The 22,511-nt window shown below is 53.0% G+C and overlaps 1 protein-coding gene across 2 annotated transcripts in view; it reads left to right on the top strand.

The window, feature by feature from the left end:
- The window catches only part of CMIP (c-Maf inducing protein), a 229,176-nt gene that overhangs the window by 109,195 nt on the left and 97,470 nt on the right, over positions 1-22,511 (top strand). The window contains exon 1 of one of the 2 annotated variants that reach the window (XM_077133125.1): positions 17,911-18,631. The exons of the other annotated variant lie outside the window; for it this stretch is intronic. Coding sequence (XP_076989240.1) covers positions 18,371-18,631 — 261 coding nt within the window. The 5' untranslated portion in view covers positions 17,911-18,370. Of the gene's footprint in view, positions 1-17,910; positions 18,632-22,511 lie in introns of those variants that run through there. 2 annotated transcript variants of the gene reach the window in all.

A 22,511-nucleotide genomic window follows, 5' to 3' on the forward strand; every position in this document is an offset into this window, starting at 1 on the left:
TTGCCTGCCAGTGAGGTCTTGGCAGAGATCAAATATGAATTCACTCAGGCCTATCTTAGGACCAGCAACTGTACTCCAAGTATATTCCCAAGAGAATTGAGTGCTTCTGCCACCAGAAGACATGAACACGAACCCCTTTGTTGATAATAGCCCTGAACTGGAAATAACCCACACAGCCATCAGTAGTAGATGGATAAATAAATCGTGACGTGATCATGCGATGGAATACTATGCAGCAGTGAAAAATAGCCAGCAGCCTGGAAGAATCTCACAGACATTGTATTGAGCAAAATAAGCTAGACACAAGCAAGTACGTTTTGAATGATTCCATTTTTATGTGACGTTCCAGAACCTGTGATGATAGAGGTCAGATGAGTGGTCACTTCTGGGGATCATTGATCAGGAAGGGGCACAAGGCAGCCTTCCGGCTGCAGAACGGTGATATCTGTGAACGTTCATTGAGATGCTGGGGCCTCGCCTCTCCTGGCCCTAAAGGAAAGGAACCTCCGACCATGGCCTTCTGTTGATGCTCACTGAAGCATTCCTGGAATAAAATCCCGGGGTTTTGCCATCTGGTGGGGAATGCCACCAAGGTAGCATCCCCAGAAGCCTAGGCTGCCCTCGAGGGACTTGCTCATCCCCACAGCACGTCCCTGCCTGGTGCTGGGGGCATTGTTGCTTCACCGCGGAGCCTGCTTCTTTCATCCTTGGATGTGGCGTGAATGTCTCTGGGTGGCGTCTCTGGCTGCACTTATTTGCCCTTCCCGCACCTGGGAGGCCAGAGTTAAGTGTTATTTGGGCCTTGGGAGAACCGTGTGTCTTAGGCCCACGGTTGGGGGAAAGAGTCAGGCTTGCATCAGAAACCCTCTTGTTGCACAACTTTAGGCAAGGGACCTCCCCTCCTGGGCCTCGGTTTCCACATCCATAAAGATGAGGGTGTTGAAGGGATGGATGGTGTGAAGGTAGTCCAAGGAGAGGGTGCAGGGGGGTACCCACCCCTTGCCTGGCTTGCAGCAAAGTTGAAATGCCCTTTCTGTTTCTGATCCTTGTTCCAATGCCATTTTGCCATTAGGACCTTTGTTCTCTGTCTCCCCGTGCCTTCCCCCTTCTTCCCTGCCATGCTTTCTCCCCAGGATTGATCACCACCTGAAAGTGTGTTTGTGCATTGGTGCATTACTCTGCCCCTGTCACCTCCCTGAGGGTAGGTGTTTGTCAGTTGATTCACTGATTTGGTACTGGCTTGGTGGAAGCTTCTAGAAGGTTCTCCTAGTCTTTTCTTGCTCTAGATGCTCTTTGGATTGAAATTGAGGCCAGAAAACCTCAATAGACCCATCCCAGGGATGCTGGGAGCTATGTGCTAAATGGTCATGACCGTTAGATGAGATTTTTCTTTTTAAGTGGGAGGTAACTGTATAGAGAAAAGGCCTGTTTTGCACATAGAGAGACTGAGGCCCAGTGGGGCAGGGACTTGCATTCTAGAACGCCTTTGATGTAAGACTCCCCTGGCGTGATGTTGAAGCCTTTTGGCCTTCTGTCGTGGGGCAGGGGAGCTCAATAGAGTCTGTCTCTCTCTTTGACTTGGAGCTCTTTCTCCCTCCCTGTATCTGACCACACCTGTCCTTTGCCTGCTGGGGGAGAACCCACAGCCTGTGGGCTGTGTCTCCCGGCTCACGCGTCCAAGTTCAGGGTGAGGGCATCGTGCCTTGGGCATGACTCACTCTCTCCCCTTGCCAGGCAGGAGCTCTAGGGGACTGGGGAGGGACCCCACAGAGGGAAGGCATGGCAGGGAGGAAGCCCAGCCACGGTCCTGGCTTGCCTGGGGATGGAGGGAGGAGAGCGGAAACTTGTACGTTTGTTTCTCACTTTCAAGCCAATTGCCAGGGATCGGGTCACAGATCAACAACAGCCCCGAATGCTTGGCTCCTTTTGATGAAGAAGGGGATGGAAACCAGGGACAAAAGGAGGAATGGATCGGGCTACATAAAAAAGGAGACTTTGAGCAGGGAAAAACAGACAAAACAACCTCCCCATAAACCAATTTGAAGGGCTAATGATAAATTTGGAAAATGCAGTTGCAACATATGTGACAAACAAAGGGTTAAATAATCTTCCTATGTAAAAAGTGTATATGAATCAATAAGAAGCTGTGGCCACCTCAAGGGAAAAATGGGCAAAGACACAAAAGGTGAAATGCAGGGGCCAATAAGTGTGTGAAAAAAGAATCAACATCCAAGTAATCAGAGATGTAAATTGAAAAGCACGTGTTGTTTTTCTTCATCTGGGAAACTAACAGAAATGTAACTGTGACAATACATTTGACAAAGAAGATGGTGCCTGCTGCACATCGTGGTCCATTTTGCTTCTGTGTGTGTGGTTTCCCTCCTTTAAATTGGTTTACCTTTGGGTGACATAATCCTGTCATCTCTTGCCCTTGTCCCATAGTCACCGAGAATTTCTGTAGCTTTGGGGATTTTATACTTAAAAATTTACCAGGCATTTTATACTTAAAGATCTCATTCTGGACGTCCTGCTTGGGAGGACTTATTGCCTCATTTTGCAGATGAGGAAACTGAGGCTCAGAGGGTACAGTCACTTGCACAAGGTTCCACTGTAGATAGAATCAGGATTTGAACCCAGAGGTAGCCCTGAAGCCACCGTCTCCTCTCTGCCCTGTCCTGGCTGTCAGGGGTAGACTGTATGAACTGGGGCCCCTGGGGGTCTGGCATCTCCTCACTGCAGTTGAACCTTCCTACTGCTCATTGGGACAATCATCCCATAAGTATTTGTACCCTCGTGTGGGTGCGCGAGTTTCTTTTTAAGGCTGTGAACTCTGAAGGGCAAAGCTTTACACACACACACACACACACACACACATCACACCATATACAACCTGCTTCCCCACACACAGGTACACAAATATCACACACACACACCACATATCACATGCATACCATACACATGGACACGTACACATATGCCCACAGTACACAGACAGACCCACACTCAGTGAGAGCCATACAGCCCGGTGATCGAAAACGCAAGTGCCTGCTTTAAGCCAGCACACACTGGTGAATCTGCTTTCTGGTGGGGAAGGTGGAGGCCCGAGTGTAGCATTTGCCAATTACCGGGGTGTAAATTCTCCCACTGTGGCCGAGTTCCACCAACCAAAGTGACATCACTGAGTGCAACATTGGGAAGAGATGTGCACTGTCGGCTCCTGTGAGCTAGTGAGAACCGGCCCTCGCACCTACTGCTGTGACTCTCAGCCCCACCCCTGCCCAGCTGGGTGACTTTGCTCACATTACACAATCTCTCTGTAAAATGGGAACAAAACCTGCTTTATAGAATTGTTGTGTGACTGAACAGACGGATGCATGTACAGTGCTTCGTACAGCTCTCATGTGTCGTGGACAGTCTTATGCGTATTATTTGTAGACACTTCATTCATTTAGCTTTCACTCCTTCAGCTGATCAGCATTTCTTTATTGAGGGCCTACTGTGTGCCGGGCCTGTTGGAGTCTTCCTTGGCCCCTCTCTACCCTGGAGAACCAGCAGAGAGTCTCTCAGCCTCCCACCAAGCCCTTCTGCAGAGGGGTCCGGCTGGACCCCTCACTTGCTGTGATTTGAGCCACGGGCACCCGTGCTTTGGCACCTTGTTGGAAAAGCACATTTGTGCAGCTGCCTGATTTTGTGCGACTAACAAGGGAGTCATAGGGTTCATGCCTGATGCTGGGTGTCTGCTGTGCCTGAGCCCTGAGCAGCACACATTGCGACATGTGCCCACGTCAGTAACCCCTCCTCGTTTCCTGTGTGGTCGGTTCAGATGACGTCAGCCTGGGCTTCCGGCGCGGTCATCCTGGGTGCAGGCTCCAGGCTTGGACCCCCAGCCCTGCCCTCCCCACTGGATGACTGCAGGCAAACCACGGCCTTGTTCAGAATCTCAGTTTCCCCGTCTGTAAAATACGAGTTGGTTTTGAAGAGGCAAATGCTGAAAGGCCCCGTTCAGGCGGCTTGCTGCACCTTAGGTGGGTAAATGCACCTTGTTGCAGCCCTGGGACAGGGACCCCACCCCATCTGGGACTGAGACCCTCCTCATCAGTCTCCTTCTTCCTCGAGGCTCCTGGGAGGAGAGATGAGAGCAGGGAGGGAGGGGCAAGGCTTCCCTCTTGAAAACACCGCCCATTGGGACAGATTCTCTGGTGCTGCAAGAAGCCAGCTGCCTGTAGTCACGAGGTCCCCTGTCCCCTTCTGTCTGTCCTGCCTTCCAGCCTCCTCCTCAGTCTCCCTCCAGGGCCTCCAGTTTGGCTCTTTACGGTGCTCAGACTGCCATTGCCTGAGCCCTACTGCATGCCGGCCGTGTTACGTGCGTGACTTCTAGTCCTGCCACCAGCCTGCACGGTGCTCTCCCAGTTCCCATTCGATGGGACACGCACATCACCCTCCCACTGCCACAGCGATGAGGATGGGCTGGAACTCGCATCTGCAGCCTGATTCGCCCCACTTCAGTGAGCTTCTCCCGCCCTCCCACCCTGCCTGGTAACACAGCATTGGGGTAATTTGGCTTGGTAAAGCGGTAGGGATGGTCTTGGCCATACCCAAAAGGTCACCCAGAGGGGCGTGGCTTCACGGCGCCTGGGTGCAGAGGAGCACAAGGCCCCTCCCCTCACCCCCTCGCTGCCCCACGCCCTGGGACGCCCAGCGGGACCCAGGAAGAATCACTGTCACTTCTTGTCACCAGCTGGGGTGGCCCCGTGCTTAAACGTCCTCTTCGCAGGCCCGGCCTACCCCACCCCAGCCCTCTGCCTCGCTGCAGGAAGGGTGTCTGGGAAGACTTGCATCACGGGATGCTCGGTGGCCTCACTCCCCAGGAAGTCCTTGCTCCCGGCCACGGGTCCCACCCCGCTGACTTTGATGGATTCTTCTGACCGGTCCTTGGGCCGCTTTCCGTTTTTCTCATGCCTGGGGCCCTTGAGTGCTCCTCCCAAGGCTTTGCAGGCCTTGAGCTCCCGCGAAGGAGAGCCCACCTCCTGGCTGTCCGCGGGCCTGCCTGAGCCTCGGGTCCCATAGTTCTGCCTGCAGAATCAGCCTCCCCCTTGGCGGTGGGTGCGGGATGGTGACAGCCCCTGCACGCTCTTCCTCAGGGCAGGAGGACCCTAAATGACCCCACCCACTCCAAGGCAGGGCTCTGGGGCTTGATCTTGGAAAGTCCCCGTCCGCCATTCCAGAGTTCACAGGGTGCCCTGAGTGGGTGTAAGCTGTTAAACAGACCATTTCGCATCCTCTCTTGCAATTTAGCAGCAGCATTAATTGTTCCTCTTCCTGGTCTTTAATGGTGGACAGAGGAAGGGGCGCCCCAGCTCCTGAGTGCCTCCTGCGGGCAGGCACAGTCTCTCTAATTCCCGGGACAGCCTATGGGTGGGCCTTGCTGGCCTTTTACAGCCAAGGAGACCGAGGCTGCAGACGCTCCTTGCTCAGTGGTGCCCAGCTTGCCTGTGGGGACCCAGTCCAGTCTTGTTTGCAGTCCCATGCTCCTTCCTTGATGTCCCTGGCCCCCAGTCCCATGCTCAGCACTGGCCAAGGCCAAGAACACAGCGTGCCCCGCAATGGCTGTGAAATCGGCCCGGTGCTTCTATGAAAGGTGACAAGCGCTGTTGCAGTCCTCCATGCAATCGAGATGGGGGACCAACCGGCCCCGGCTCCCTGGGACGCCCCCCTCTTCACCACTGGTGGTCCCACTTCCCAGGAAATGGCTCTGTCCCAGGCACACGGGTGCTGGCACCACCCTCCCCCACCCAGATTTCCTCGAGTATCGGTGAGTTTCAGACTGAGAAACAAGAAATGTAATAAAGTGACCTTTGGGCCCTACTAGCAAAGCCGTCATAGTCAAGTAAAAAAAAAAGGAAAAAAGCTTGTCATCCTATAAGAACAGTCGGAATTTCAAACAAAGCCACTAGGGGAGAATTTTCTTTACCAAAAGAAAGGCCACCCACTGTCCCTCATCCAGGAGCAGTGGTGAACTTGACTGCTGGACCGGGGGGTGATTGGCCAAACCTAGGCTCAGACATCATCGTTGAAAAGAGGTTTTGGGGGTTGTGTTTTTTTTAAGTGTGTGCAATGTATTTGTCAATTTTCTTGAAAGTGACTTCATGGTTTGGGGGCTGCAAGCCTGGAAGGAAGCTTCCCCTGTGCCATGGAGTGTTGGTAGTCAAAGAAAAATAAAATCTACACCCCCACACCCAGAGAGAAACTGATGCTTTCTCCTCCCGGGTGGGGGCGCTTTGCTGACGAGGGGAGGTAGGGAGCCGGGTGTGCACTTTGCCTGACTCTATAGGGCTCTTCCATTTCCTGCGGCTGAATAGAGCGGATGGCCTCTCCATGCCCAAGGGCCCCCAGGGTCCCGTGGGTACCCCAGAGGCCTCACTACCCACCAGCTCTCGCTCCTTAGACATGCTCAGCGTCCCTACTCTCTACAGGCACCAACCGGGGACTTGCCCAGCGGCCCCCTGCTGCCTGGGGCCTGAGGGTGGGAGTATGTTGAGGTGGTAGTGGGAGGGGAGAGGATGGGCTCTGACTGTAGGTTGGTGGTCAAAGCTCCGGAACCACTCAGATGTGAGTTCAGATCCCGTGAGCCCCGCTTTCCCAGCCTCGGTCTCCTCATCTGTATAATGGGCACCGCGATCGCGCTCCCCCCTGCTGTCTCCTGTGTTGTGATGTGGGTTAATGCACTGGAGGCGCAGGGTGCAGTGCTTGACCCAGACTTTCAGGGTCACAAGTGTGAGCCTGCGGGCCTTGGGGCAGAGTGGGGCTCATGCAGGCGAGGGCAGAACTCTGGGGTGCTTGCCTTCGTCTGCCCTGCGCTCTCTGCCGCTATCCTGGGGGTGCAGTTTAATCCCCAGATCATAAGCTTAACCGCCAGCCTCTGGCCCTGAGCTGTCCAATACAGTAGCCATGGCCACGGGTGGCTGTTCAGATTAGAGTTAAAATTCAGTAAAATTAAGTGAACTTAAAAAGTCATAATCCCTCAGTGGCATAGGCCCCACTTTAAGTGCTCAGCAGCCGCCTGGCTGGTGGCCACCGTCTTGAACGGGGACTTTTCCGTGAGTGTAGAATGTTCTGTTGGGCTGTGCTGGGGTGGACGGCTGGCTCTCCAGGAGACCCCGAGAGAACAGGGGGCCCACGGGGCTTCTGTCCCTCCCCTAGTGTCCTGCCGCAGCTGGCCGTCACGTTGCCTTCCTCCTCAGATCTCCCGGGAACCCAGCAGACGGCCAGCCTCCCTCGGCCACCCTCCCCACCCGCTGTCCTTCCTCCCGGCCACCTCTGGGCCACCCCGGGGCCTGGCATGACCCGCTGCCTGGCCGAGGGGCCCTTCCCTGGCAAGTGGGAGAACATGGGGGGTCCTGGCCACTGGTGGGACAGGGCAGCACCTGTGAACTCAGCCTGGGCAGTGCCTGGCCCGTGTCCCTGGTGTCCGTGTAGCCCACTTGGAAAAGGTGGTGGTGTTTGGTATTGGACAAGTTGCAGAGCTGTCAATCATTAACAAAAAGAGGGAGGGGGAGCCGGCAGGTGGTTCTGTAAGGGGAGGCTTCCATTTGAGTTTCCTTACCATTGCTTATTATGCCACCCACCTGGGAGCAGGTGCTGGGGATACAGGTCCCATCCCTGCTCTTGGGGGGCTCTGGGCCAACAGAGGGGAGCTGTCATAGAAATAAAAGGTCGCTTCTCAGCTTGCTTAGCCCTGACACCAAGTGCAAAGGTGGCCCAGATGTAAGTGCATGTGGGTGAGGATGGCCTTGTCCCTGCCATAACCCCAGGATCCAGTGCAAAGTCAGTGCTTGGCAGGCAGTCACTGAAGGGACATCCGTACAGGGCTTTGCTGCTCACCAAGAGCCCTCTCAGTCCATCCTTGTGGCCCCCTGAGAGGGGATCCCCTCTGTCCCCAATCCACAGAGGAGGTAGTGGGTTCAAAGAGGCATGTCCTGCTGCTTTCAGAACATTCTAAAGGAAGTACATTGCTCTATAACACCATACCTGAGATGGCCTGAGCACCTACTGTGTGCTTCCCCAGCACGTGCTGAACACTTTACCTGGATTATCTCATTTCACCTGCACCTGGTGAAGGGGCCCCTTATTGTACCAAGTGCCCGTTAGCGTCTCCATGTAACAGAAGAGGAAACTGAGGCCCAGAGAAGTTTGGCAGTTGAGCCAAAGTCACGCAAAGGTGCGACGGGGACCTTGCAGCTCCTCTGAGGATCTGGTGTTCTTGGAATGTTGCTGAGAAGCTGACTTGGGCTGAACTGACCTTGGCAACTGTCCCCTTCCTCTCCTCCCTGCATCCCCCAGCAGAGACTGAAGTCTCTTCCAAGGCTTTTGCTGGCCCAGCTTTTATAGGAAGCCTGGGAGCGAGGGTGATGCATGGCTGCAGGGAACAGAAAACATTCCCTGAGTCAAGCCACTGGGTCTCCAGGGGAAGAGCTGGGTCCCCCAGGAAGGAAGGTCCCGCCAGACCGATTTCATCCATTAGTGCTGGGTAAACAGGTCCCGGGCCCAGGAGGCTCCAACTGGGAGCCACTCCTTGCCTTGACATCCTTGATCCCCTGAGGATGCTTGAGTTACTGTGACGTGACAGCAGTGAAGAGTGAAGATGAGAGGCCGAGTATCGTGAGCAGCTAAGAGCCCAGGAGTCAAGTCCCCCCTTCACCCTTCTCAGCTGCAGGAGCTTGGGACCTGACAGGGTGACTCAGAGCAGGGAACCCCGAGAGAATGCTGAGTTGGGCCGGAAGCCTCAGTTTTCTCATCTGTGAGATGGGTACACCGTGGTACTGAATTCACTCCTATCTCCATGGCCTTGCCACCTCCCTCACCACATGCCCCTTCTGTCTTGAACCAGTTCAGGGAAATGAGCATGATTTTTCTAATCCCTGAAAATCTCCCCTTCCTGGGGAGCTTAGGTGATGCGTATCTGGGCTTCCTCTGGGGTTCTGAGGGGGTGTCTGTCGTTAGAGGCACAGAGCACCGAATGGGACCCTGAGCACTCAGCACCAACACAAGAGGGTTTGTCCCCGCTCAGGTCCTCGCCTGTGGAGGAGGGAGGGTGGCAGGAGGTGAGACTGAGCATGAGCCCAGCACCCAGTTGTCGGGGCCTCAGCTGGCGCTTTATCCAGGAGCTGAGGCGACGCCACCACAGTCCCTTATGAAGGGGAACGAGCTTTTCCCTGTGGGGGACAACGATTTCTCCTCTGTCCCAAAGTGGAAGTTACCACTGTCACCCACCCCCTCCCCAATGAAATCTTAGCTGGGCATTTCCTGAAAAGGGTTTTGTTCTAGGATGTTAATCGATGTGCCACTGACCAGCAAACACAGCAGCAGAGTAAACAAAGCACACGGGTTCCGTGGTGTGGGTGTGGAAGTGGCGTAGACAGCATTCTCGGCTGCAGTACGTCTCAGGGTCTATAACCTGCTACCCTGAGGGGAACAACAGAGAGACGGATCGCGTGTATTTATCCACGGACCCCTCTTCTTTCTTTTCATCAGAAAAATCCCCCTTTGGGTTGGAGTTTCTTGGAGCCATCATTGAGAAGACCTGTCTTTGTGAATTTTCCCCACCCTTCCCAGTGCTGCCTTCAGTCCAGAAAGCACAGACTCTGCATGGAGCAGGCCGGCTGGCGTGCACGATGTTGCTCCCAGCCTGTTGGATGGGGACACCTGGGGCTTTCCCTTGTGGGGAACCCACACGGGCTGCGGGCATCGACGGCAGACCCCTCGCCCTGGCCCTCGGCGCTGGCTGGCCTCTCAGCCCGTCAGTAGGAGAAGCACTGGAGTCTCCTCGTCCAGAAGGGCCGTCCCAGACTGGCTCGGCTGTGTTTACTCCAGAAAGCAGCTCCCCTCTTCTGAGCCTCTGTTTTCCTCCTCCGTAAAATCTTGGATTCAGGTCCAGTTGACCTTAGGGCAAGCATCCTGACCTCTGTGCCTCAGCTTCCCCTGCAGTGAAACAGGGATGGCGCCGTCTGCCTCTTAGAGATCTTGCGGGGATGGTGAAGGGTCTTTTAGCAACTAGGAGGACGATGAGGATGGGGTGGGGGGAGGCCAGCCCAAGACCCAGGCTTTGTCTGAACATGCTGAGGCTCCTTGCCTCTGCCCTCGGGCAGCCTGGAGGGGTTTCGGAGGTCTTTCTGCTGTGCCAAGGTCTGTCCCTCTGACTTGCACCCTTGAGCCCTACTTCAGTCCTCTTGAGCCATCCCCAGCCCTCCACACTTCAGAAGGTGACTTCTCACTGGACAGCAGTTCTGTCTCTCTGTGGACAAAGTTCACCTGGAGGAACCCAGCAGAAACTGGCTGGACTAGTTCTTGGGCGTCTCACTAGGAAAGTGGAAGGAAACGGGGCCTTCCAAGATTGTTCCTGAACAGGAGGGAGCGGGGAGGGCTGGTGGGGTAGCAGCCCAAGTCTCCCCAGGACCACTCCTCCTGAGTGTCTCACACAGGGGGATCCCGGTAACATTTCATTTGAAGAGATAAAATTAAATGATTCGACAGGTTTGCAAAGTACTAAGCTGGGGCAGAGAGGGCTCAGGTTGTCTTTTTTTTTTTTTTTGGCATGGGCAGACCCTGGGAATCAAACCCGCATCTCCTGCACGGCAGGTGAGAACTCTGCCACTGAGTCACCGTTGTACCGCCCTCAGGTTGTCTTTTGAGCAAAGCATGTTTGTGGTAGAACCTAACCTGTATCTTTGGGCCCTGAGAGTTCCTTGCCCCTTAGGATCACTGTGAGCAGGGGCGGGTGGCGAGAGGGAAGGAAGGTGCTCCCCTCTGCCTTTGGACACCCCTGCTTTATTGGCTCTCACACCTGATCCCTGACCTTTGACCACCTCCAAACTCCCCACACCCACCACCGCCTGCCCTTCCCCTTTATCGTCTCGGATTGAGCGTTGACGCTTTCCGCAGGCACTGTTTCCTGCCCTTTGCACCATCGTCTCACTTGGTGCCCTCAACAGCCCCGTTGGGTGGGCAGGGAGCCTGTGATGCTGAGAAGGGGGTCCCCGCTGGGTGCCAGGCTCAGCTCTGCTCTTTTTTCTTTTTTGAGGGGGGAAGGTTAACTTTTTATTTTGACCACAATTTCAAGCTTACAGGACAATTGCAAAAAATCATGCAAACCCCATACAGTGAACCCCAGCCTCTCACACCCCCAGATGCCCAGACCCAGCATAGATGAAACATTTTGCTGCATCTGCCTTATCATTCTGTTCATCCATCCATCCATTTTCTTTCTAACTTTTCTTATGTGTAATATAACATGTTTACAAAGCAAAGCAAAAAGAAAAAAGCAATAGTTTTCAAAGCACTCTTCATCAAGTAGCTACAGAACAGATCCCAGAGTTTGTCACGGGCTACCATTCCATCATTTTGCTGTTTTCTTTTTTAAACTCATGTAAAATGGACCATTTTTTTTTAACATTTGTTCCCCCTGTTATTTATTTATTTTTAATCCATATGTTTTACTTGTCCATCGATAAGGTAGACAAAAGGAGCATCAGACACAAGGCTCTCACAACCACACAGTCACACTGCAACAGCCATATCATCATGCAATCACCTTCAAGAAACATGGCCACCCGAGCACAGCTCCACATTTTCAGGCAGTTCCCTCTAGCCTCTCCGTTACACCTTAACTAAACAGATGATACCTATTTAATGTGTAAGAGTAACTTCCAGGATAACCTCTTGACACTGTTTGGAATCTCTCAGCCATTGACACTTTATTTTGTCTCATTTCGCTCTTACCCCTTTTGGTCGAGAAGATTCTCTCAATCCCTTGATGCTGAGTCCCAGCTCATTCTAGGATTTCTGTCCCATGTTGCCAGGAAGGTCCACTCCCCTGGGAGTCATGTCCCATGTAGAGAGGGGGAGGGCAGTGAGTTTGCTTGTTGTGTCGGCCGAGTGAGAGAGGCCACATCTGAGCAACAAAAGAAGTTCTCTTGGGGGTGACTCTTAGGCCTAATTTTAAGTAGGCTTAGCCTATCCTTTCTGGGGTTAAGTTTCATATGAACAAACCCCAAGATTGGAGGCTTGGCCTATTGCTTTGGCTGTCCCCACTACCTGTGAGAATATCAAGAATTCTCCACTTGGGGAAGTTGAATTTTCCCCCTTTCTCCCCATTCCCCCTAGGGGACTCTGCAAATACTTCCCTATTCACTGTTCAGATCGCTCTGGGATTTATCAGGGCATCACTCTGAACAAACCTACAAAATCTCATGCCCTACGCAAGGTTCCAAGTACTATGGTTATTGATTAAGCTGTTCACATAAGTTGTATTAGGAAATGCACTAATCAAAATATAAATTCTGTACCAAATAAACATTTTTTGCTTGTCTCACACGTGAATTAAAGTTTTAAAACATTAATTACCATCTATTTTCAACACCCTACATTATTGACATTCCTTTGTTCTTCCTCATGCAGAAACGTTTTTAAATTTGCACATGTAGTCACTATCATTATACACTCTAGGCATTCCTAGATTATACCATCTCAGTCTTTATTGTCTCTTTCCTTCTGATTTCAAAATGGACCATTTTTGAGGTGAATGGCTCAGCGGCACTGAGTACGTTCACTATGTGTGTGTCCGCCACCTCTCTCTAGCCCCAAAGCATTTTCATCACCCCCAGAAGAGAGCCCATGTCTGCTAGGAAGTCTCTCCCCCATTCTCCCCCCCCCCTTTTCTCCCCTCCCCCTTACTCCCCTCCCTCAGTTCCTGCAGCCACCTGTCTCCTTTCTGTCCCGATGGCTTTACCTATTCTGGGTATTTCATATAAATGGAATCATACAGTATGTGACATTTTGTGCCTAATTCTTTTCACTCAGCACCATGTATTTGAGGTTCGTCCACATTGTGTAGCATCTGTCAATAAGCATGTCATTCCTTTTCTTGGCAAATAATGCTCCACGGTATGGGTGGATCGCACTTAGGTTATCTACCCGCTTGTCAGTGGCATTTGGGTTGCCTCCACCTTTTGGCTATCGTGACTGTTGTGCTGTGAACGGGTGTGTGCTTTTATCTGTGTGAGCCTCTGTTTGCAGTTCTTCGGGGTGGATACCTGGGAGTGGAATTGCTGAGCTTAACGTTTTAGGAAGCGGTCTTCTTTAGTCTTCACAGTAAAGCCCTGAGGTAGATACAGATGGGGACACTGAGTCACAGAGTGATGCCGTCCCTTGTCTCAGGTCAGGCAGCTCCAAGGTGGCAGAGCTGGGATTTGAACCCAGGGAATCTGACTCTGGAGCCCAAATGTTTTCATAAAAGGGCCCACAGCTCTTTAGCACCTGCCATTTACCTCTTTCTTGCAGGGCCTGGAGACCCCTCCCCGAGCAGCTGCTTCCCACATAGAGGAACATCCTTGCACTCAGCCCAGTGCTCCCAGGAATTCCTCCCACAATGTTCATTTGCCAAGTTGCCAGTGCAGCCTGATCGCTCTGAGGCTCACGGGGCCTTAGGGATGCATTTCAAGTCGCTTATTGGACTTGGCTGGAGCAGGGCTGGCATGGGGAATGGGGAATGGGGCGGGTGCCTCTCAGAATCAGAACCCTACCCTAAAAGGCAGGAGGTGGCTTTTAATCGCTCCCTGGTGCTCAACGGGATCGTTTTTCAGTTGTAAGGATGCTAATCTTTGAGTGTGCAGTGGACCTTGCTGCCAGTAGACAGAAGAATACCCCGTGCCTCCAGCGAACACCCTGCTCGCAAGCACAGCCCAGATTCCCAGGAAGCGGTGCCCAGCAGACTGGTCGCTGGCTGTCTGGTACCCACGGGCTCCATTTACAGGAAGGCACCTGATGCCCCCACTGGATACAGTTCTGACAAGTGTATTGCTTGGGTTTCCAACACCAATTTCCAAGAAATTAGGAGGTGGGTATCTTGCATGGGCTGCTGTGCTGTCCCTCAGAGAAAAGGGAGCGGTGACAGCCTGGACACTGGGAACAAAAAGAAAACAACAGTGGAAAGAAAAAGAAAAGAGAAGTGCAGGATGCGCAGCCGCTGGGGGCATTTTGTACAGGGACCAGTAGCTTTCCACCATTCAGTAGCTCCTGATGGTGGCAGGGTGCAGCAGGGGATGCTACGAATGGTGATTATGTCATCAGGAAAAGGGCAAAGGATATTCTGTCACATCTGTTTAAAGCTAGGAAAGAGGGGGTGTTTCTATTTCAGTTTTTCTAAAGGCCCTTGGCACTTGGAGGGTAAGCTCTGGCTTGTGTTGCCTCTGACCTTGGCCGCCTGGCTGGGCCGTGAAAGACGGACTTGTTCCCAGAGCTGCAGACGGGTTTCTGCCAGCCTCTAGGTTGTGTAGCCCCTTTGTCCCCCTGTGGATGGTGGGCAGGCTGGGAAAGTGCTGGGCCTCGAGTCTGTGCAAATCCTCCCCTGTCACCAGTACTTCCCCGAGGTTGGGGCTTGGGACCTCTTGGACAGCTGTACTCCCAGACGGCAGTGAGGGAGGCTCTGTTCTTTGACCCTGAATGCAGTCGGCCACCGATCTATTCTTATAAGGTTTTGAGCACCCATCCTTGGCTTAATAGGAATTCTTTAAAAATAAATCATTGGGAAAGCTTGTCACTGCGGAAAGAGGGACCCAACACTCAATGAACATGGTCAGAAGAGTTTCCTACGATCGGGTCAAAGATGCACAGTGGAGTGGCCACATCCCAGGAGGAGGCCTATTGCTTCGTCGCCCCTGCTTTTCACTGTCACCTGCAGTTGAGACTGATGATTGGGGGTGCCCTTTCCTTTCTCTGGACCCAATGGCCAGAGTCAAGCATTAGAGACAGTGACTCAGACTATGCATTAGGTTTTGAGTGTGGACAGCTGGTCGACGTGGTTGCCCCAGTCCAGGCCCAGGAAGACAGCAGAGAGAGCCCATTGCGTGCTGACCTTGAGTCTGGAGGACATCAAGATGGCAGCGCCCAGCAGGCACCTGGTAGAAGGTAAGGCCTCCACGCCAGTGAAGACCCCAGGACCATGAGGAGATCTCGTCTGTTTGGTTTAATGACATGTCCCCAACACTTCGCATGCATTGGAAGTGCTCTCGTGGCACGTAGGAAATGCTCACAAATATTTGACAAATGGCTAAACTGTGAGTCCGAAGCTCAGGAAGCAGATTCTTTTTTTTTATTAGGGGAGTTGTGGATTTAAGGAAACAGGTTCTTAATCCCGTTTTTAGATTACTTATTTTGAGCTGTGTGACAAGCCAGCGTTTGTATTTTATATCTCTATCTGTGAACAAAAGAAAACCTTCCCTCCTTCTGGCCGAACAACCCTGCTGTCACCTACAGGGGCTGGAGAGGTCTCTGTGGAGCCCGATCCAATGTTAAGAGCCATCAACAGGGATTGATTGCAGCAGCCTCCGAAGACTCGTGTCGGGTCCTCCACCAAAGGAGAGCGTGCCCTTGGAAATAAGTCCCAGTTCACCCTGTACAGGCCAGCCAGGCGTCATCCACCATCTAAAGTGCCTACTCGTGATTAGAGGCCCGGATGAGTTTCTGTTCTGGAAATGGCCTTTGAATGTGTCCTCTAAGACCCCAGTTCTTTGCCTCCCTCTCTGTCCGGTAACTGATGCTTCTCCCCGAGGATGGAGGCTGCCCTCCTGCACATGAGACACTTCTCTGATCCCTGGTACGGAAGAGCAGAGGCTTCTGATACCTCAAGACGTTTGGCAGAGAAGGTCACCACAAACTGTAGAACTTGTAGATGCCCCGTGGTGTAACACCTCCCGATGAGCCCTCTTCCCTGGACCCCGGACGTTCTGCATCCCTGTCAGGAATGAGCTGGAGGAGAATCCCACCTGTCCTACTGCATCCAGCTCTCCAGCTCTCCAGCCAGCCTCTCCGTCTGTCCAAAGCCACAGGACAAAATTGCACCCCCGTAATGCAGCTTTTCCAGCACTTCGCAAAACAGCCTGGCTCTCTAGTCTCATCCCTCAGCCTCCCGCCTCGTAAACTCCAAGCTGCAGACACTCCCCACTTCCCATCACGCCCTGAACGTGTTTTTCCTTCTGCCTAGAACACCGTTCCTTCTCCTTGGCCCAGCAAACTCCTACTCATGTCTCAGTATTCCACTTTGAGCAGTTTCTACGCTATCTCCCCTGGGGTTTCAGCACCCCTCTTGTAGCCTTTATGTCAGCACATTGTAATCATGTGCTCCACTCTGTTTGTGCTCCATTGTCCTTTCCAGCAAAGGTGCCAAGGAATGTTTGTTGAATGAATGAGTGATCAAACAAACAGGTATTCTGACACTCAGATTTCATTGCTCCCCTCTCTGGCTTTTGTGATTTGTTATGTTTTATTTATTCATGCATCTGTCTTTTTCCAAAAAAAAAGAATTTGGGGTATGTGTAGGTCTAAATAGCCCCTTGCAGTGAATGGTGTTGTCTGTGCCCACCCTTCTGTCTTCAGGACCTAACCCATCCAGATTTGTTCAGAGATAGGATTTGAAAATCATTGGGTAAATGGGATGCTGAAATGGATAAACCAACTTGTCTATTACTATTTTGATAGAGCGAGGTGTAGAAATACTTTTTGTGGAAGTGGCAAAAAGCACATCATGTCCTCTGTGTCCTAGGAAAGACCTAATAGAAAAGCAAAGCATTCTGTTCCTTCATTAGAGGATGATGGCAGGTTGTCACTATTATAGTAGCAACATTGATAAAAGAAAGCAATGGTTATTCAGGGCTCACTTTGTTGAGAGGCACATAGCCACAGCAGTCCTTGGGAGCTATCCCTTGGTTCTCTATTTACAAGCCAGTAAGCTCTCAAATGCACTAGCTTGCTGATGCCTTATCCCCTAGGGGAATTGAACCCCTTTGAGACCCCATGGGAACACAGGCACCTCAGCTTAGCTTTCAAGACCCTTCATAATCTGGATCTAGCCAGCTTTTCTGATTCGTCTCCGTCTCTGCCTGATAAACTCCTATTCACCCTTCAAAACCCAATTCAAATGTTCTATACTCTCTGAAGGCTTCTTGAATGATCCTTCCAGGAAGTGGGGGAAATTAGTCCCATCTTCTCCAGGGCTCCTCTACCTCCCTATCTGCACATATTACACCCACAGAATTCTAACAAGCTACAGATGTGTCTGATTCCCCAAGAGGTCCTTAAGCAAAGGGATTCCAGGCTACCTTTATTCTTGGAGAAAATGCTGACAAGTGAATGAGTAGGTATCTGGTAGGTGCTTGTTTTAGATTCCTGAGGCAGCCATACAGAGTGCCACAAGCCAGATGGCTTAAACCAGCAGAATTTTGTTGACTCACAGTTATGGAGGTCGGAAGTGTGGAGAGAAGGGGTCGATGGGGCCACACCCCCTCTAGAGTCTGTAGGGAAGCCTCTGTTCCCGCCTCTTTCCTGGTTTTGGCAGGGGCTTGGCCGTGAACCTTGGCGCTCTCTACCTCAGTCGTCGTTTGGCATTCTCCGCTCTGTCTGTGTCCAGGACTCCCCTTCTTATGAGGACACCGGTCATATTGGATGAAGGGCCCACCCTGATACAGTTTGGTCTCATCTTAACCAATCACATCTTCAAAGACCCTATTTATCATGAGCTATTTTCCCAATTTTGAAAAGTGTGAAGAGCAGGCTGAATGAAATAAAATCTCTGGTTCGTTCTTTCCAGTAATGAGAGGGTGCGTGAGAACCACTTAGCACAGCGTCTGACACTCAGGAGGAGCTCAAGAGACGTCAGCGTTTGTAGCACTGAGCACCTACTATGTGCTGTGTGCAAACAACATCCCGACCCTCATGGAATCTTCCTCGTGTGGGAAAGCCAGGTGGAGAACAAGATAAGGAAGTAAAATGCATAGGGTGTTCCATGATGAGTAAAATATAAAGCAGATAGGAGAGGGGATGGGATGTCGGTGGAGGCGGGGCAGGGGGCAATTATAGGTGGTATGGCCCTCTAGCTTCCTAGTAAAGTGAAGTGGAATTTACCCATCACACAGAGGTAATGCTGGAGAACCCTCAGGAACTACTGCTTGATATATCCCCTGGTAATACCCCCACCTTGCAGGTGAGACCACCGGCTGGTGACGTAACATACATGCTTCCAAACAAGGACGTTTTGATGAGAATTTAAAGAGACACCTTCTGCCTTTGCTGAGCCTTTGCGACTGATGAGTTTACCCAAAATTTCGTACCTAAACTTCCCCCGTGGAAGGCAGGCCCACTTTAGCCCCACACCTGCGGGGAGAGCCTGTATTTCTTTTCCTCTCCCAGAAAAGACCTGTTCACCTGCCCAGGTTCTTGTGCCTGTGACAGGATCACATCCCCCAGTTGTGCGCCTTGAAGAAGAGCTGGCGTTAGCCTAGAAAACGTGCAGGGCAGAAATCGCCGACACAGTGACCTCAGCATGACCCCCCCAGGGCCCCCCTGGCCACACAGCCTCCCACGTAGGCCAGGCCGCCAGCCTCGGCATGTTGGAGACCAGCCGTGGGAACGCTGGCCGCACAGAGCCATCCCCCGCCTGGGTCAGTGCGGGCTGGTACCTTCTGGAAAGGGTGAGTCAGCCCGACGTGACAGGACCTGTTGGGTCCCGGGCCAGACCTGTGCCAGGGCTGAACGTGCGGTTCAGACGAGTCTGCCTCCGTTTCCTTCTCGCAGCAGACAGCAGGTCAGCAGCGCCCTTTCAGCTTGTAATTGGAGTTGTTTTGTCTCCGCACACTTGTCCATTGTGCTCAGACTCGGGTGGCTTTGCAAGTTGCCGAGTGGGTTCTGGGCAGGTCCGTCTGGTGCCCGGGGCTGGCAGGGGTGGTCACAGCGGGTTTCAGGACCAGGAAACAAAGCATAGCCTTGTGCATCTCATGCCCGAGGCCCCTTCCTTCCCTGCCCTGCTTCCTTCCCATCTTCCCCCCTTTTCTGCAGCCTGTGACTGACTGTGGCCGCCTGTGCGTCGGCATCCCGGGGCTTTGGGGCAGTGTGGACATGGCACGGTGACTGACAGCTGGGGCCATCAGGTATATGGCAGCTATATATGGCATCAGGTATATCAGGTATATGGCAACATGTCGGGCTTAAGTCCTGCGTCCATGGCCTGCCTACAAGTGACCGTGCCTCCTGCTGCCCCAGTGACGCATCCGTAAAGTGGGGAGAGTCCCACTCCCACCCCAGAACCTCTCGTGGAGATTGACCTGGTGCAAAGACCTTCCCACATTGTGCAATGCATAATCACGTTTCCATGGAAAGTAGCCTTTTCTCCCTCGTTTTCCTTCTCGCCTTCCTCCCCCCTCCACTCCTCCCTCCTTTCTTTTCCTGACTTCTCCCTCCTGCTCTCCTTCCTTTCCTTCTCCCCTTTCCTTCCTCCTCCCTCCTCTCTCCTCCCTCCTTTCCTTCTGCCCCCACCCCCAGCTTGTTAAGGGCCATGGGGCTGACTCCAGCCACCAAGTTTCTCTGGTTGCTGAAAAACATGACAAGACCGTCCCGCCACGTGAGGGTGTGTGGTGACCCATGGCGTCCCCGGGGGATTCCGTGAGCTCAGAGAAGAGGAGCCGAGCCCCCCGGGCCAGGCGCTGAGGGAGGGGGGGTCCCGGGACAGAGTGCCCCACTTGCTCACCACCCCCAAACGGGCACGAGGTGTCCACAGCTGCCATAAACCTGATGGCCCCAGCTGGAAACAGCCCACCTGTCCATGGAAAACTGGGGTCCTTCCTTCCAAAGGATGGCTCCTCAGCGGGCCAGAGAACATGCCGCACCCATTGCAGGCGTTTTGCACCATAAAGAGAAAGCAGACCTAGCAGTGCAGGGAGGTGGAGGGAGGTGGGGTGGGTAGTGGCCCGGGAGGGCGTCCCCCATCCCCACGGCTTGACCTGCGTTGTGGCTGCACAGGGGTGTGTACATGTGTAAACAGATCCCGCCCTCTGCCGAGGATGTGTGCCCTTTTGCACTATACACGCTTTGCTGTTCATGCAGTACACCTTAACAGGATACGGAAGGAGGGGTGCTATGAAAGAGGCGAGGTGGACCAGGTGGGAGGGAGGGGTTGAGAAGGCTGGGTGGTCAAGGGTGGGCGAAGCCCTGCCCTCCCCCTCCCAGCCCCTCATCTAACAGCTTCCCATTCCCAGGCCAGGGGCCTGCCCACTTCTGGCTCCAGGGGTGCCTCTGGGAAGCTGCACCCCCCATTCCCTGCTTGCCACATCATGTTGTCGTTCCCAGATCGGTCAGTCCTCTGGGCACCCCGTGCGTCTTGGCGGGCCCAGGGCGGGGTGTGGGAGAGGGGGTAAGGCCAGAGCTCGACCTGGAGGCAACGGTCCTGGCTGCCCGCGTCCTCCGGGTGTTTGTCAACTGTCACAGCCCGCAGGAGCCTCGGCCCAGGCCTGGGGGTCAGAGGCCAAGCCCCTCACCTGGGGACCCAGCCTCTCCCTCCCATCTTCCCGTACCCATGGAGACAGCTGTGATTGGAGGGTCTGATGTGGGAAATCTGCCTTCTGCTCTATTTTAAGCCTCTTGAACCATTTAGCCATAAAAGGGGAGCTGCCATAGCCGGATTCGTGATTAATGAGCCCAGAGCATGCCTCCTGACCGTGTCCGCGGGCCGGCCTGTAGGCAGCTTTGGCTAGCCCTGTCCTTTGGCCCTGTCCTGGCCCCAGCTGCGGGCAGCAGGAGGGAGGGTGGTTGTCTCCCCAGGCAGCCCCTCCCAGGCCCCAGGGAGAGATCAACTCAGGCTGAGGAGGTGGGTCAGCCTGGGGGAGACCTCTTAGGGGTGCCTGCGGGTCTGAGCCAGACTGTCCCTGTCTGATGGGGCCTGCTGATCGCCGGCCACCCAGCTGGTCACCCCAGGTGCCGGGCAGACTTTGAGCTGGACCTCCCCTCTCTGTTCCGTCTTTGTGCTTGGTGGGAGAACTTGGAGAGTGTTTGAGAAGAGCCCCCTTCTTCCCTCTTGCTGAAGTGTGGAAAGAATCGCCTCCGGGTGCTGAGCCCACTGTGCACCTGGCACCAGGCTGAGGGCCCACCCAGACCTGTGAGTCCTCGTCTCGTCTCACCCAGTCCCTGCCCGAGAAGAAACCCTAAGCCTCCTACTCTCTTCTCCTTCTAGCCCCCAGTAGCCCACGTCTACCTCCTGTCTCTGTGGATTTGCCTGTTCTGGATATTTCCTATAAATGGAATCATAAAACATGTGCCCTTCAGAGTCTTCCATTCGGTATAATGGCACCAAGGGCCACCCATGTGGTGGCACGTCCATGGCTGATTAAAATCCCATTTATGGAGAGACCACATTTTGTTTCTCCATTCACCTATCCCTGGACACACCTGGGTTGCTTCTACCTTTTGGCTGTTATAAATAATGCTGCTGCAAGCTTCACGCACAGGTTTTTGTGTGAACGTGTATTTTTAGCTCTCTTGGGTAGATAGCTAGTTGAAATGACTGGGTCATGTGGTAGTTTTGTGTTTACTTTGTGAGGAACCATCAAACTGTTTTCTGTGGTGGCTACACCATTTTATGTTCCCACCAGCACTTCTTCTTGGTGGTGTTTTTGATTGTAGCCATCCTAGTGGGTGTGGCTGTTAACTCACTTTTACAGGAGAGGAGATGGAGGCTCAGAGAGGCCAAGCGACTTGCCTCAGGCCACACAGCCGGCAAAAATTGTGGAGCCTGGATTCTACTTTAGAACTTCTGATTTAAGAAAAAAGAAATCTTTTTTTGACCCACAACATACAGGCAGAAAAGTGTGTGTGCTGGCTACTGCTTGAGTTTTCACAAAGTAAGCACCCTGTGTCCCCACCACCCAGAATCCCCCTCATGTCTCTTTCCAGTACTGTCTGTCCCCATCCCTGCCCCCAACCCCCCGCAAGGGTAACTAGCCGGGTCAGCACCTCACTGCAGTCTGCCCAGGGCTTTCCCAGCTTTGGCCGTGACTGTCTGGGAAGCCCCTCGGTCCCAGGCACACCAGATGGTCAGTCACCCCAATAACCTATGTGCTGATTTCTCCCAGCATGGATTAAGCTTTATATAAATGGAATCCCACAATGTGTGATCTTTTGTGTCTAGCCCCACTTCTGCCCAACATTAGGGTTGTGTGATTCATCCATTTCTTGTGTCATCATAGATCATTCTTATTGCTGAGTATTTGCCACTGGGGGACATTTTGGTAGTTTCCATCGTGGGGCTGTAATGAATTGTGCTCAGGGAACATTTGTGTTCGGGTCTTTGGGGAAATAAGTGCAGACATTTAGGCCTGGGAGTGGAGTTGCTGGGCTGTAGGGTATTCATATATTCAGCTTTAGCAGATGCTGGCATACTGTTTTAAGAGTAATTTAATGATTTATCTCCAGCCAGCCATTTAGGAGCATTCCAGTGACTTCTTATCCATGCCAACACTTGGCATTATCTGTTTTTTCCATTTGAGCCATCCTGCTGGAGGGGTACGGTGGCATGTCACTGAGGTGGAGCTTTTTACCTCATGTGGCTGTTGTTGACAAACCCAAGGTCGTGATGTCCAGAGGTCTCTTCCCAGCCCCGTTCTTGATAGTTATGTGTTGATCAAGTTGTGCAGCTG

This window comes from Tamandua tetradactyla, chromosome 16 (genome assembly GCF_023851605.1).
Source record: "Tamandua tetradactyla isolate mTamTet1 chromosome 16, mTamTet1.pri, whole genome shotgun sequence".
Lineage (NCBI taxonomy): Eukaryota > Metazoa > Chordata > Mammalia > Pilosa > Myrmecophagidae > Tamandua > Tamandua tetradactyla.